This window comes from Miscanthus floridulus, chromosome 8, assembly GCF_019320115.1.
Source record: "Miscanthus floridulus cultivar M001 chromosome 8, ASM1932011v1, whole genome shotgun sequence".
Lineage (NCBI taxonomy): Eukaryota > Viridiplantae > Streptophyta > Magnoliopsida > Poales > Poaceae > Miscanthus > Miscanthus floridulus.
This window is the reverse complement of record NC_089587.1, coordinates 46,371,548-46,387,963: the sequence shown is the minus strand read 5'-3', so window position 1 is coordinate 46,387,963 and position 16,416 is coordinate 46,371,548. Positions and strand designations below refer to the sequence as shown.

The 16,416-nt window shown below is 46.8% G+C and overlaps 1 protein-coding gene across 2 annotated transcripts; it reads right to left on the bottom strand.

Annotated features, from left to right (window-relative positions):
- Positions 1–9,215: 9,215 nt before the first annotated feature.
- Positions 9,216–11,038, bottom strand: LOC136471872 (xyloglucan endotransglycosylase/hydrolase protein 8-like). Of its 2 annotated transcripts, XR_010762141.1 has the most exons (3): positions 10,601–11,038; positions 9,916–10,518; positions 9,216–9,362 (listed from the first exon to the last, which is right to left on the bottom strand). XR_010762141.1 is itself a non-coding variant. In XM_066469621.1 (2 exons), the coding sequence occupies exons 1-2, from the start codon at positions 10,871–10,873 to the stop codon at positions 9,970–9,972; spliced, it is 822 nt and encodes a 273-aa protein (XP_066325718.1). In that variant the 5' UTR covers positions 10,874–11,038; the 3' UTR covers positions 9,559–9,969. The 2 variants fall into 2 exon arrangements, 1 of the variants encoding a protein (XP_066325718.1); XM_066469621.1 differs by lacking the exon at positions 9,216–9,362 and having other exon boundaries at positions 9,559–10,518.
- Between the last annotated feature and the right edge of the window lie 5,378 nt (positions 11,039–16,416).

The window sequence follows — 16,416 nt, the reverse complement described above, 5'->3', positions numbered from 1 at the left end:
AGATCATGACATGATGATGGTGATGCCATGGTGATGATCAAGTGCTTGGACTTAAAAAGAAGAAAGAGAAAAATAAAAGGCTCAAGGCAAAGGTATAAATTGTAAGAGCCATTTTGTTTTGGTGATCGAGACACTTAGCGAGTGTGATCACATTTAGAATCGATAGCCGTACTATCAAGAGGGGTGAAACTCGTATCGAAATGCGGTTATCAAAGTGCCACTAGATGCTATAGCTCATTGCATATGCATTTAGGATCTAGTGGAGTGCTAACACCTTTGAAAACGTTTGTGAAAATATGCTAACACATGTGCACAAGGTGATACATTTGGTGGTTGGCATATTTGAGCAAGGGATAGGAACTTCACCGGTGGAGTGTTCGCCCGTAGAGTGCGGACAGTCCGATGGTGCCACCGGCACCCTAGATAGAAAAGACAGAGGTCACTGTAAGTGACCGAACGCTGGTCTCTGAAGGACAGGCGCATCTGGTTAGTAGCAGCAGTAGAAGCGCAGCGTTGGTCGTCGACCGGACGTTGGCTGGCTGTGTCCGGTCACACTGACATGGTCATGCATAGAGGAGTCGCCGAGTGACCGGACACTAGGTGTGTCCGATCAAGCATGACCGGATGTGTCCGGTCATGAAAAGTCGTCTCTGGATGTTTACTAGAAATGATCGGACATCGAGGGTTCAGCGTCCGGTCACTTATGCTGCAGCGTCTGGTCGACTGTTGACCATTGAGATCGGGCGAATAGTATTCAAAGAGAGGGGACACATGGCGTGTATCACATGACCAGACACTGAGGTCCAGCATCTGGTTGATATAACTAGAGCATCTGGTCACCCCGTGTTGTGTCTAGTGAAGGGGTACAATGGCTCTATTTCATGGGGGCTTCTATTTAAGCCCCATAGCTGGCTCAAGCTCACACTCTTGGCCATTTGCATTGACATAGCAACCTTGTGAGCTTAGCCAAAGCCCTCCCACTCATCTCCATCATTGATTCATCATCTTTGTGAGATTAGGAGAGAATCCAAGTGCATTGCTTGAGTGATTGCATCTAGAGGCACTTGGTGTTCGTGTTTCACTGTGGAATTCGCTTGTTACTCTTGGTGGTTGCCACCACTTAGATGGCTTGGAGCAGTGAGGATCGTCGAGCGAAGGGTGGTGATTGTCTCCGGCTCCGATCGTGGTGATTGTGAGGGGTTCTTGACCTTTCCCCGATGGAGAGCCATAAGGTACTCTAGTGGATTGCTCGTGGCTTGTGTGATCCTCATCTTGTGTTAGTTGTGCGGCACCCTATTGAGGGTTTGGCGTGTGAAGCCAATTAGCGCGTGAACCTCCAAGTGAGTGAATCAGCACAATGAGGACTAGCTTGCCGGCAAGCAAGTGAACCTCGGTAAAAAATCATTATGTTTATCATTGATTCCAAGGTGATTGGTCTTCATTGATATTCATCCTTGTGATTGATTGGCTCATTCATCTACACAATGGTATAACTATCTTGCTTACTCTCTTTACCTTATCGCAAACTAGTTGTCAAGCTCTTTAGTGTAGCTAGTTGTGAGAGCTTAATTGCTTGGTTTGTGTGGCTCTTTAGTTAGCTTTTGAGAGCACACTAACTTAGGGTAGTGTCATCGCTATTGTGTGGATAGATATTATCTAAACTAGAATTGTGGTAGGTGGCTTGCATTTTGAGTAGGCTAGCACAACACTTGCTTCGCCTCATAATTGTCTAATCCTTTTGTTAAGTGTTGTTGTAGAAATTTTTATTAGGCCATTCACCCCCCTCTAGCCATTAGGACCTTTTAGTTGCGCTAGTGCTTCTTGGTGTTATGGGTGGTGCTGATTCCCTACGTCGTGACGCTAGTGTCGAAGCCATCTATCTGGCTCTAGTAGCAGGCGAGGATGTATTACGCATTGTCCATGCGATTCTTGTTCAGGTAGGCTGGCAGTTCTTCTTGGACATCAGCGAGTTGGTGAAAAATGAAGACATAACTGCTCACCTTTTCCTCCTGAGGTGGGTTGAGGGTGCCAGATTGATATTCTATAGCACATGCCTAATCTTCAAGAAAGCCTTACTCATGATGCCAATGGCCCAATCGTCTCTATCTCCAAAGGGATCCACCGGAGCTTCATCTTGATTCACCATAGGCATGGTGTCATCCCCCTCTAGTGCACGCTTCATAGAAGGCTCGCCCTTCACCATGGCGATGGCTAAGAGTGAAGTAGGTTTGGAGAAGGCAACCACACATTACTAGCGATTTTAGATCTATAGTGGGAATGAAAGGGCTCGAGGAAGGAAGAAAAATAAGCGGAGTTGCAGAAGAGATCGTGGCAGTTAATATATCACTACTATAGAGGAGCCATTGGTGCTTTTTTTGGGAACAAAGAGGAGCCATTGGTGTTGAAATGTTACTGCACACACAAGAAAGTCCAGCCTCTATAGGTTTGAACAAGTCTGACACACTGCACAGACATTAGCTTACATTGCAAACAAGTTAAAGTTGTTGCAAAATAATGACAACATCCATCCAAGAGGAAATTAACATGTCCATAGATAATCAAACAACATTGATCCATTTAAACATGTCATGACAGAGAGATACATCAAATGCAGCTTTATTTCCTACTTTGCTAATGACTCCAACTCTGAGAACAAGGGAACATAGTAAGGTCTACGGATGATTTCTGGCAGGATGTCACATCTACCATACGGAATGTAATGTGTAGGGATGACATGAACTTTTCTGATGTCCATATTATATGCGATGATGGCTCTTTCCACCCCAACCCCAACAAAGAAAACCAAATTCCATTCTGGGTGAACTATAACCGCTGTGTAGCACGACTCAAAATCAAAGTAACCCATTTGTTTCTTAGTGTTTCCAAACAACTTACGTTGGCTGATAGTATGCTTCAATGTCCATGTATTATTAGTATCATAGTCTTCAAGGATCTAGATCGAAAGTTTTGGACATATTGCACCCACCAATAGTACATTGACACAAGTGACCCTGAGCTTGATGGATGGAGTATGAAAAACCACACGACCTGATAGGAATTTTCCTCCATGCCTTTTCCTCCATATCCACAGCAAGTATACAACGGTAACCCTCATAGAACCCAATATAGTGCAGACAACCGTTAAGAAACACAACTGCTGATTTTGAAAATGTCCACTCAGCCTCCTCACCCCATTTAGATTCCTTAAAGATCCATGCTGTAGTTTTAGATGAGTAGATGTCGACACCCACGCACTGACCATCCTTCTCCATATATTCAAACACATGGAAGTGTGAGGAGGCTGTCGGATCGAACGCAAATCGAGCCTCACCAACAGAATGGATTCTAGGCGACAGTACCTTCAACTCCTGGGTTATCGGATTACAGACGACATAGTGACATCCATCATCCCTAAGGCACCAGCATAGGATGAGGCAGTTGTAGCAATCTAAGATAGCTACGTTGTTCATGTTGAAGGGCAATAAGGACAAGGAGGGGTAAACACCAGTGATGCTAGTGAAGTTTCATTGGCCATAGATTCCATTATAGAAGAAGCCTGCCACAGTCTAGGGCATCAACTTATGGTTGTCCGAGATAAGGCATTTATAGGAGCGACAGACATATTTGTAGCAGAACAAGGAGCGGGCGGGGAGGCAGTGGAGGATCTTGACAAAGACATTGTCCATGAGGCTAGCCAATGCATTCCTCTTGTTGGGGGCCTCCTCCATTTTGTCAGTGTGCATGCCGTAGGATGAGAGCTTGCTCAGTAATGAGATCATTGAGGAGGAAAATAATCCAACAAAGATCAATCAATGAAGTCCACAACTCATACCAAAGTGCAACTTTAACAAACATTAACAATTTTTATGGTACAACCTCATCTAAATTTAGAGTAGCACCACATAGATATATAAAACTCAAACTAGAGTAGTAGTTAATGGAGTTATAACCATTACAATTCCAACTAAATCAATTCTAACCATCACACTTACAATCAGTACACGAGCTCAGAGCTTCTTCCATAGGAGACAGACAAAGATTAAGAGGACTACAGTTACAACAGTTTTGGAGGACAAAGAGGGCAGAGCCGCTGTTGGGTTTTGAAGATAGAAGTCACCATCATGAGCTAAGGCTAGATTTGAGTTGGTTCTTGACTTGAAGGTAGCAATTCCTTCTTCATAGGAGTTGTACTTTTTATAACAAGCATCACGAAACCTATGAACTTGTCTATGGCAGTCAGGCCAGTTGTAGTAAACTCCTAGCTCATGGCCATTGAACACAACATAGCAGGACGACCCATCTCAAATTTGCACAACCTGAACATGTTGCCTCAGTTTTCACAAGTAGAATGTCAGTGAACAAGTGGTAGTGATCATCATTGGCATTAGTAGCAACATGTGTAGCTTAGACATTAGTGGCCTTAGTCATGTGAATGATGGACACAAAGCATTGATTTCCTTTTGATGCCTTCATCTTGTTTGGAACCAAATGGATAACTTGGTTGTCAACAAAGAGAAGACACAGAAAGCAAACATATGAGCTACATCCTAATACATCCAACAGCCATGTAGACATCATTAGCACAGAAATGTGGCCTCAGATATGTTACAAGTTCAAAATAACATAAGGACTCACTGGTGGCACTAGAGCATACGAAACAAAAATGTAGAATCAAGCAAGCACTGGAGAGAGAAAATAGTTTAAGGCAGAAGAGAAGGGTCTGTTTGTTTACCTAGACAGATCTATAAGTGACACGCGCCGGTAGAAAACCAACCAATGCCACCTCCTACTTCTTTTCATCATCATTGGCCTAACTAGATCTGAAATGCTACAATGTTTCTTGTATACCTCATGTTCAAGCAATGACCAAAATAGTGAAGCAAATAGGAAAAGGCGAGAAAGGAGACCTGTGGATCGGATCTGTCACCTCTGTCGTGGCACACAACGGACATAGACACCAATGCCGCCACGCTCCACTAGGAAGACCCACCGCCTAGCCTCTAAAAGGATGCCTGAGCCACGACAGCACGCTGGGGATCCTCTATTGCCGCCGCCGCCGCCGCAAGTCCAACAGGCACAGATTTGTTTCCACTTGCAGGGGATTTATCCAATATATAAGTCAACATATCCACACAAAGAACATATACTACTCCAAAGACATGTCAACACAACCAGGCGTCTAACGTAGTGGTGAAGGCAGTCTATTCCTTGCTCTGGGTCCCGGGTTTGACTCCTAGGTCTCATGGGTTTTTTGAGTTTGAATTTATTAAACCCCGGCGGCAACAAGTGACACGCAAGCCATCAGGTCCCATAGGTCAGATGAAGATGGAGAAAGGTCCCACATGTACACGTGACATGTAAGCCATCGGGTCCCACAGGTCGGATGGAGAAAGGGCCCACAAGTGACACACAAGCCGTTGGGTCCCAAAGATCAGATGGAGAAAGGGTCCACAAGTGACACGCAAGCCGTTGGGTCCCATAGGTCGGATAGAGATGGAGAAGGGTCCTATAGGTATACATGACATGCAAGCCATTAGGTCCCATAGGTCGGATGGTGATAGAGCAATGTGTCATCAAGTCCCACACATCGGACACGTGACACGCAAGCCGTCAAGTCCCATAGGTCGGATGGAGATGGAGAAAGGTGCCATCGGGTCCTAGAAGTCGGATGGAGAAGGATCCACTAGCACAAGTAACCCATAAGCCGTCGGGTCCCATAGGTCGAATGGAGATGGAGAAAGGCCCACAGGTACACGTGACACATAAGCCGTCGGGTCTCATAGATCAGATGGAGAAGGGTCCCATAGGTACACGTTGCATGGAGAAAGGTGGAGTGAAGACTTTTATGACAAATTACAAGTGTCATAGATCAATAACTGCAGGTCCCACAGGTACACTCTAGATAGAGAAAGTACCGTACCATGTGGAGATCTATGACGAAGCGCCATCATTATAGATCGAATATTGTTCATCATAGATTAGAACTTAGTTTAATGACAAAGCCTTGTTCGTCATAGTTCTAAATAAGATCATCACAGATGAGCAGGAACAGTCGCACGAGTGATCTGTGATGAAACCCTATGCTATTCTGTGATGTTTTTTGCGACGATACCCAATTTCATCATAGATAAGGGGGGTTCAAGGATTGTCACTCTATGACAAAACTAAAATTTTCATCATAAAAAGCGATTTTATGACGGTTTCGGATTTGTCATTAAGAGTTTTATCATAGAAGTGGATATTTCTAGTAGTGTAATTATGTGATAGGGTGGTCAAGTCCTAGGGTTATGTTTCAACATGAAGAAAATATTCATGTATTTTTTGGGACGATCCAGTGTGCAAGCAGATAGTCTGTGCGATCAAACCCCATGCTGGGAAGTTTGGTTTGGGCTCTAAGTGCCCTAGCGAAATGTTCCGATGTTCTACCGGTCGGTCTACGGGTGCATCAGAATGTTTATCAGAATGATCCGAGCATGTAGTGACTTTGTCATTTTTGTGGTTGTTCTCGTGGATGATCCGAGGATCCGGCGAATGATACACGGGTGCACAATTCTGAGTGGGTGCCCTCGGGTTCTCTAAAAATGAATATTTACTTTTAGTCGGTTCAGGTCTGATGTTCTCACGGATGGTCCACAGGGACATCGACTGTGGAGACTGAGTGTTGGTTGTGATTTTGTGAAGTGTTTGTTCTGGCAGACGATCGGGTGAAATGGCGGATGATCCACATAAACGTTGACAGAACCAATGTTCTTCATTGTTCTTGATGTTCTTAAGTGATAAATTCTAGACTATGGATGATGTTTACCATGCATGTGTAGGGGTCGCTAGGGTTGTTTAGGTGACTTGTTAGGCTAGTGATGCTAGGGCTTGGGCTCTAGTTATGGAGTGCATTGATTTGGGAATCAAATAAATCTTGAGAAAAGATAGATAAATTCATGAACTTGGGCATGGCAACTTATCTTTGATATTGGGTGACCTCTAGGCCACCAAGATCAAGCGTTGAACCTTGTCCATCCTTGCTTCCAATAAAAAAGAGATGGATTTGGCCTTTTCATGATTTTTCTTGTAAAAAACATAGAAATGCATAAGAGAGAAATCCAAGAGATTCATGAGAAGATTGAGTGAGAGATGGCATTGAGCTTACACTTGAGATGATGGAGCAACTAGGAGACTTCATCTTGCATCCATGCATAGAGAGATTCAAGAGTTAGGGTTGGGAGATGATTTCAAGAAAATGAGAGAGTGCTTTTGAGCTCACCATGGATGGAGATGGAGATGGAGATGAAGCTCTCCACCTTCATCTTGAGATGGTGGTGCTGAGCATCCTCTTGATCTTCTTTTTTCTTTTTCTTCTCTTCCTTTTCTTCTTCTCCTCACTTCTCTATCTAGTTCATCTTGTTTATCCTTGTGGAGAGAGAGGGGGAATGGGAATGAATGGGTGTGTGAGAGAGTGAGTGGAGGTGGGTGGATTCTGCTGGCATAAGTCTCCACTTTGTGCTGACATGTGGGTCCAAGGGGGAGGAGAGATGGATGGTTCGCTAGATTGATGGATGGTCTGATAGATCATTGAAATTGGAGAATTTGATTTCGAGAAACGGGGTTTAGCATTGGGGTCCTTGGTCTTGCGCCGAGGGTTGATAAACACCTGTAGAAAGATTTGGAAGGCTACTCGGCAACTTTCTCTTAGTACCTTCTCAAAGTCTACTATAGGTTGACTAGGGTTGACTCCTAGTTGACTTGGTTTGATTAGGGAGGATTGATGAGGTAATTGATTAGCGAATTTGGAGTCCTCACCCTAGTAGACAGTACTAGGAAACTTTTGAAGAGGATGATGAGGTGATTCTTTGGCTAAGAGGGACTGTGTAAGGTTATCAAGGAACTTCTAGAAAAAGTTTTATTTGGAAAGACTTTGGGTCGTGGTATTATGTCTAAAAGCCATGAATCTAGAATACCAAAACATCTTATAATTTCAGATGGAGGAAGTATAGTAGTTTTTGCCTGTCTCTGATAATAGTTTTTTAGTGATGTATCTTATTTTTTTAAGAGTGTCCCGTGAGGTTTAATATGACTAGTGGAGTCTTTGATTAGTAATAATATTAGTATGTCTGTGCTAACACTACGGTAAAAACAAAAAAGACTGTATTTTTCTACACACATAATTATTTGTATCATCGGTGCATTTACGTCATTGCACATAATTATCACCTGCATCGTTATTTTCCTTTTCACTATTCTCCATGCTTGCAAAACTGCTAAAAACCCTTATCCAAATCCATTGATAACACTATGGGACACATTAAGTAACTTTTCCGGTTACATACAAATCTGCACTATACTTTTAGCATCACCTAGTCGTCTCCTTTCTTCCCAAACCAGGCCAGCACCTCCTCATCCCACGGGCCTAGCTAGCCTGCCCCCATCAACCGCCTAGGCTCGTCCTACTCATTTTCCCTCCCTTCAGGTCAAGACATTCCTACCTCTCTAGCTAGCCGGCTCCTACACCCTGCACAGTTTAGCTGCATCCAATCAAAAGGCCCGCAGCAGCTAGCCCACTCGCCCTTCTCTACTCCCACCTAGGTCGTGGCCCGCACCCTCCTGCAGGCCCACCAAGGCCCACTACCGGCAGACGAGGAGAAACCCTAGGGCGTGAGCATCTCGCGCGCCCCAGGCTTCGAGTCGCCGCCGCCGCTCAGTCCACCAATGGTGCAAGGAGCCATGCTATGCTGCGGCGTCACGTCACGCCATACCCGAGGTCGTCGCCGATCCACGCCAACCCGGCCGACCCGGAGCCCTGCACCGTGGCACTCCGAGAATCCATGTTCGCCGCATATGTGCACGATCGCGTGATGCCCGGGCCGCCCTCACCGAGCTTGTCCTCGTCGTGCAGCTCCACCTCGCAGTCAGCGTGCTCCGGCATCGCCGGACTGATGTCCCCATGGGTTCTCAAAGGGCGTTGCTTTGGTTTTGCGAGGTGGGGGCGTGGATGAAGTTTTGCGTTTTTTTCTAGAGAAATCGAGATGGAGAAAGTGGGGATCAAACCTAGGATCGCACGCATGGGCGGGGGAAGGAGGGTTGACCCCTTCCGTTGGATCGTGGTTAAGCCTATGGGGAAGACTTATGGGCCATTGATTTTAATTGTGTTAGTTTGCTTTGCGTAAACCGGAGGTACGTAAATGAAAACCCATCTCTGTGGGAGAAACAAACTTTGATGGACATAGTATTGTTTGCATTGTTCCAGACATAAGGTAAGATACGAGCCTCATGGCACATCATCGGGGAGCTGGACGTTCAAAAATGCCTTGACAAGCAGTGAGCTCGATGGACCACGTCAGCAGTCGTGCCGAGGTCGTCCTAGCCTTCCGCTGTGTTGAGTGAAGCCAGAAAAGAAATTAGGACTCACATGTGAGAATCAGACCTTTTATGCTGAGCATTCATAGGCATCGTTAGGACCCACAAGCAAAACAATAAAAAAAATAGATAAGAGCACATGCCATGGCATGTTGTCGCCTGTCGGTGGTGACCGTACCGTGGGCGCACATGAATCTGTAGGAGCTTGCATGATCTGAGTCGTGACAGCATCTGCCATCTGGCATTGATCGAGACGCACACAAGACCTATGATCGCATTCGATCTGTAACTGTAGTGCCAGGCTAGCTAGATTTATGAATTCTGATGTTTATTCCTCAGTTTCTGCAATGAGATTTTACACCACAACTAATAAACCCTCAGAAATGATCCTTCTTCTTTCAGAAGTCACAGAACTACTAGTACCAGCGATCTGCATCCAGATCCAGGACGCACGCTGCTGGGCTCTTTCTGAGTCAGACGACACGATGTACGGACGTCCAAGAGAATTAAAAGAATATATATATGATCCAAGAAAAGAAAAGAATGAAATCGATCGAGAACACGTACTGGACTAATTGGGATCGGATGAGACCGGCGAGACTTCGACAGCAGATGCATGGATCAGTTCCGGGCGCACTCGCCGGGGAACCCCTGCGGGAAGCGCCACCCGTCATCGCAGTAGTTGTACTGCAAGCAGTTCCGGTGCGCCCAAGCCACGGTGAGGCGGTCGGTGTCGTCGGGCTGCCTGTCCATCCACTCGTTCCCCCCGGCGGCGGGGCAGCCGTTGGCGGTGTATGCTCGGTAGGAGACGACGAAGGGCGCGCGGGACCAGTCGATGGGCACCTTGCCCTTCTGGGTGGCCCAGTAGCTGCCGTCCCACAGCGTGGCGTGCACCGCCATGGGCTTGGCGTCCGGGTACGGCAGGTCGGCGTAGCGCTTGAAGACGCGCACCGTCACGTCGTCCACCTGGAAGATGATGTTCTTGTCGTTCCAGATGATCTTGTACTTGTGGAAGTCGGCGGCCGGGTCGAACCACAGGTAGAACTGGTGCTCCTTCTTGCCGTCGCCGCTGGCCCACACGTTCGTGTTCAGCACCGTCGGGGAGCCGCTGGAGTTGCCCATGAACTCCATGTCGATCTCGTCGTGCTCGTCGCCCTCGCCGGACGTCAGCTGCACATGCACAGATAGAGTCACCCCTGCTGGAATGTGATAATAAAACGTACAGGATTTGAACGGAATGATGGCGGCGTACGTAGAAGGAGGTGACAGTGCCGGCGGAGTTGCCGGGGATGAGCTTCATCTCGACGCTGAACTCGCCGAAGAGGTACTTGCGCGTGGAGTTGAAGCCAGCGCCGGAACGCTGGTCGAGGACGAGCGACGCCACCTGCCGGCCGGAACGGTCGTAGTCTTTGCGGACGTCGCCGTCCGTGGTGAACTCGTCGAGCCAGAACTCTGCCGAGGCGGACCGGACGACGAGGCAGAGGACGGCGACGACGAGAACCAGAGTCGACGTCGGCCGCGCCATAGCTGTACGTTGATGATGTGTGTCGCTAGTGCTCGATCGGCTGGCCTGGGTCGGCTTCTTAGCTTAATTGATCAGACGCAAGCTGTGGGTAGCATCAGTACGTGCGGTTGATCTGGTCCCTCTGGTGGTGGCGCACCGGACACCGCACGCACAAGTTGCGTTTTCCATGAGTGCTGTGCGGCGCATTTGCTTACTCTTGTCGGGTTGCCGCCAACTCTCTCGCTCTCTCTCTCGGTTCACGTCCGTCCGTGCAGGGATTGGATTTGGATGGTTAAGTTACGAATAGTCTGCCTGGTCGGGGAAACTTTTCTAAGGAATTGGATTTGCACCGTTTCAGACGCAAGGAAAACGGTATCAAATGTTCCGTCACTATATTTCGTTAGTCACTGACACTATGACTAGATTTATACATAATATTAGCAACATTTGTATTTTCAAATAATTTTATTATGAAAATAGATTCACGATTATCTAATGATATTAACTATGTACCGTCAACATAAATATTTTCTTATATATATTTGGTTAAAGTTTAATTCATTTGACTTTTTGAAAGTAAGATACATTATTATAATAAAATCCAGCCTTGATGTAAACAAGGCCAAGACTGAGGTCCTCTAGCCTTTGCATGACAATACATACGCCGTGTTTAGTTTTAGGAAGTTGGAATTTTGAGTTACTGTAGCACTTTTGTTTTTATTTAGCAATTAGTGTTCAAACATGGACTAATTAGGCTCAAAACGTTCGTCTCGCAATTTCCCACCAAACTGTGCAATTAGTTTTTTTTTCGTCTATATTTAATGCTCTATGCACGGGCCGCAAATATTCGATGTGATGGCTACTGTAGCACCTTTTGGGATTTTAGGTTGGAACTAAGCGCGTGTTTATTTAGAACCCAAAATCCCAAAAAGTGCTACAGTATCCATCACATCGAATGTTTGCGGCCCGTGTATGGAGCATTAAATATAGACGAAAAAAAACTAAATGCACAGTTTGGTGGGAAATTGCGAGACGAACGTTTTGAACCTAATTAGTCCATGTTTGAACACTATTTGTCAAATAAAAACGAAAATGCTAAAGTAGCCTAAAATTCCAACTTTCTCAAACTAAACACGCGCTAAACATGGGCATACATGTGGTTCTTGCTCTGCTTTCGATTTGATTCCTGGAGGTGCAGCAGAGTACGGTTGGTTCGTCTGGTGCGGCGACGACTGATGCTGGCAGTCATTCACAGACGCCCCACCAAATGGCAGAAGCTTCGGCCAGCACATGACAATACATTTTCGGAACTGTATCCAGTGTCCTCTCCGCCTACCTAGGAGTACCTCTCTTCCTAGCACGCTGTCTTGGAAAACTCACATGTATCGGCCCACCCATCCACCCATGGCTTCTAGCTTCTCAAGTTCTGTAAAATAAAAATTATAATCTATCTACACCTCCGGACAAGATGAAAATTCCGGCTCCTCCTCGCTTATTTGGCGCATGTGGTTGCTGCGGCCTGCGGATGCTTGTGCAGGAGGAGAGGTGCTCATGCTTCGGTCTTTTTTTTTTCTTCAATTCAAAAGAGCAGCATAAGATTTGCCAACAATTTTTATCAGAAAAACAAAATAAAACAAACAGTAACAAAACATCGTGACATACAACTTGTTTGGCTGGTAGCTCCAAGCCCGTCAAATCGGAACAAATAAACCCTTACACACCACATTGCAAGAAATTTTGTGGTGCGTGAAAACAAGTCAAGATGTGGACCTAAGGACTAATTATAAAATTTTCACTGTTGGTGATGTTTTAACTCTTGGCAAAACTTTCGCCGACTGCTTCTACCATGACTATTTCTAAGCGGTCGGCAGAACCTATAGTGGCAGGCTATCTGCCACGAAAGGTACCATTTGTCTACTTTAAAAAGTGTCAACAAAGGTGGATCATGTTATAGTGAAATTAAGATCTGACACCATGGATATAAGGAGCAATTTGACCACACTTAAAACTTGTTGTGGACCCAAACTAAACATTTGTGGGTTAGTGTTGATAACAAAAATTAGCCGAAGTGCACAACGAACTCCATCATCATCATCTTTCCACGAGATGGTCAAAAAAAACATATTTGGATAGTCTCATTTAGAGTTCGGTGAAGAAAATAGGTTTTCGGGGGTTAATCCAGCGGAAACCAGCCTGGCCGGTTTCGAAAACCGTCCAGGATGGGTTTTGCAACTTCCTCAAATTGAATTAATGGATTGAACTATTGTATTCGTCTCGTTGAGTGATCGAAAAACATATATGAATGGCCTCATTTGGAGTCCGGAAGAATTAATTATGATTATACGAAGGTTTTTCTCTGTGGACCTGCCAAAACCACTCGGACCGGTTTTGCTGGACCGAACCTGAGTTGTATTTAACTCGTTGGAAACTTGACCAATGTCATGGAAAACATGTATATTTGGTTTGGGATGTGTTTGCTACTGGGATAAGACCAATCCCTCTCTATATATGAGAGGACCACGGCCGACTGAGATATCCCAACTATACAATCAACAAAATCAATCTATTGCCTCTCTTATGTCCTTTCAACCCCATGCTATTGTTCATCGATTGATTTGATGACCAAGAATAGCGTCCTAGGGTTGCCGACCAACCTAGGGCAACCAATCGATGTCCTTGCATTGTCCTAATGGGTTCCTTCCAAGAAGGTTTCTTTGCTAGTTTGCGTGAACTAGTTGTTGTTGGTCAGGTAAGCACGATTAGTTATTCTTTGGTGGTTTTCTCGTAAACCTCGCCGTTCCTCACCATGTAAGCATGATATCTACTACCCTATATGGCGTTCTCTGGCAAAACCCGAGAAAAAACCGGCTAGGACGGATCCTAAAACCGACTAGGCTAGTTTTGTCGGGCCATGCTATGCCAAGTTCATGGCTATCCCAAATTACACTTACCTCAAGCTGAAGATGGCAGGTCCATGCGGTGTCACCACGGTGTCAGGAAATTTCTAGAATGTTTACCAATGTGAGAGGGATGTCGTCGAAGCCAATGCCCTTAACTTTGGGCCGAGAAAGAAGAACAACTTGTGGGCTCCGGTGTACCGCACTTCTACCACGGAAGAACAAGCTCTTGCCAATAACCTCGAAGGGAGCACTGCCCATTCTCTTCTCACACTCGGCATCGACTCCGCCACCGGCTCCCACTCCTGATGTCGGCACCAAGAAGATGCAAGATGGTGTCGGTGTTTGATGACTAGCAACACATCACGGCAAACGCAGAAGGGCGACGGCCACTAGATCACTCTGTTCCAAGACACGTGACTATGCAAGTGTTCAACGGTTCAGGTTTGTACGGTACTAATAATTTGCCCAATTGCCCTTAAGCTCTTTATTTGATCCAATGCTTAATGTCTTTGCCCCCAGTTTTTTTCCTTTACGGCATAAGACTCGAGACTCGTCTGAAACTCCGATTTGGGATTTGGGAACCCCATAGCTAGGGAAGTGTGACTTGAGACTACTTGTAAGTGAATAATCATAATCTCAAGTTCTCAACTTTGCTGTAATTTAATAACTCTTCTGATTTTAATGTTGAATCTAGTATGGCATACTTTGGTAAATTACTTACTAATAGTTTTCTAAAATTACTGAAGAATCATTTAAGGTTCGTAACGTCACAAAAAAATAGATGGTTTTTTGCTATTTTATGCATTGAGAAAAACATATTAGATAAGATTAATATTGATGCCATCATCAATAATGGCTTTGCTTCCGCAAATGTTAGTAGAAAATTTTAAGGTAACGTTTATGATTTGTTTAATAAGTGTTTTCTTATGCATTAAAAATTATTATTAAAAACATTTTATTATAGTTACAATAAAGGGCCTATCTTGTTGAAACTAGCGGTCTCAGACAGCGTGGGGGAATAAGTGGCCTCCGCCCGCCGGGCGTCGCCCTCGGGCGGAGACTCGGGATTGGCACGACAGGTGGGCGTGTAGGAAGCTGGTACGGAAAGCTAAGGTTTCATTAATTCATCCACCCTCCTCCTCGCACGGTTACAAGTGTTCCCTATTTATAGGGCTCAACTACTCCTTGACAGAATTTATTACAATGCCTCTCAACTGCTACAGTACATTCCCGGAATATTCCGTCACTAGTCTCTTGTTTGCGGGACAATCCTGCCACACCGTCTTCAAGTAACGGGCATCCATGAGCGGCTGGCCCACCGTGCCTCTGTCTCCGGCCCAAAGGCCTAGGTTCCCGACGCTGGCCTCCGTCTTCAGGGGCGCGCCGTTGCCTTGGCGGGTCTCCGCCGTCCGATCGGAGACATCATCCGTATGTCTCCGCCCGGCCACGCGGGGGCCATGGTTCCCGACGCTGGCCTCCGTCTTCTGGGGCGCGCCGTCACCTTGGCGGGTCTCCGTCAGTCCGGTCGGAGACATCATCCGTAGGTCTCCGCCTGGCCGCGCGGGGGCCATGCTGGCACGCTCGCGCAGACCACGGGCGCATACGCTTGAGTACCTGCACACACTTAGGCAAGATTGTTTGTTTGATCAGTTTAGAGGTAGGGCGGCCTCCGCCCTCGTCGCCGGAGACGCCCATCAGCCGAAGCGGGGCGGCGTCCGCCTGAGCGGTCGGAGATGTTTGTGCCTGGCCCAGGCTGGATCTGCGACACACTCGCTGAGCCTCGTGCAGCGCCCTGCGAGCATAGCCAGGAAAGTTTCTTTAGTCAGCGCCAGGTCTCCGCCCTAAGACGGTTGAAGACGCCTTGGCGACACCTCGCCATCGGAGGCCTTCGCCACCCGCCGAGGCCGTGTTATAATAGTTCCCCCCTTTTGAGACCATGGTTCGCCTGAGCGTGCCGTGAACTCAAAAATACCTTGAGCAAAGGCGTCTGCGGGGGCGGAGACCACCCATATTGGCATCTCCGAGCGAGGCCCTGCTACTTCCCCCCTGGCTCGCTCTGGCGTGGCCGCTGGTCTCGTTGAGAATAGCCGTTGGGCAGCAAATCTAGCCGTTGTCCTACATTGTGGCCGTTTATGCCATGTTAGTTTCCGTTGTATACCTTGCGACTTTTTCGGAGATGACCATTGTGCGGCAGGCGAATTCTCCGGAGATGACCGTTGTATGGTGGGAGCCGGACCGCTTGCCCACGGCCTATATAAGGGCGTTGTTGGTGGCGGGGTCCCCCCCGCATCGTTCATTCGCTTTCCTTGCCTCTGAGAAATCGCTCTCTTCGCTTTTCGCCTTTTGCTACCCTCGCGCGTTCCGTCTTTCTGCCTGCGTCTCGCGCTTAGGCTGCTGTCGCGGTGGCTCTCTTTTCCGCCTCCGCCCAAACTCGTCGGCCTGCCTTTTTCGGACCCTATCGCCTGCTTCTCGGCGTTAGGGCCGCCGGCTGGGGTGCGCGTTTTGAGGAGTGCATGCTTGCCTCTGCCTCCGCGTTGGAGTTTAAAAAGCTAGTGGAGGAGGATTTGGGGAGTGTCTCCGCATCCGTCGGAGACCTGATCGCTGCAGATTCCAGAGATATGGCGATAAAGTCTTGGGATTTCGGCCCCTCCTCCATTACTGAAG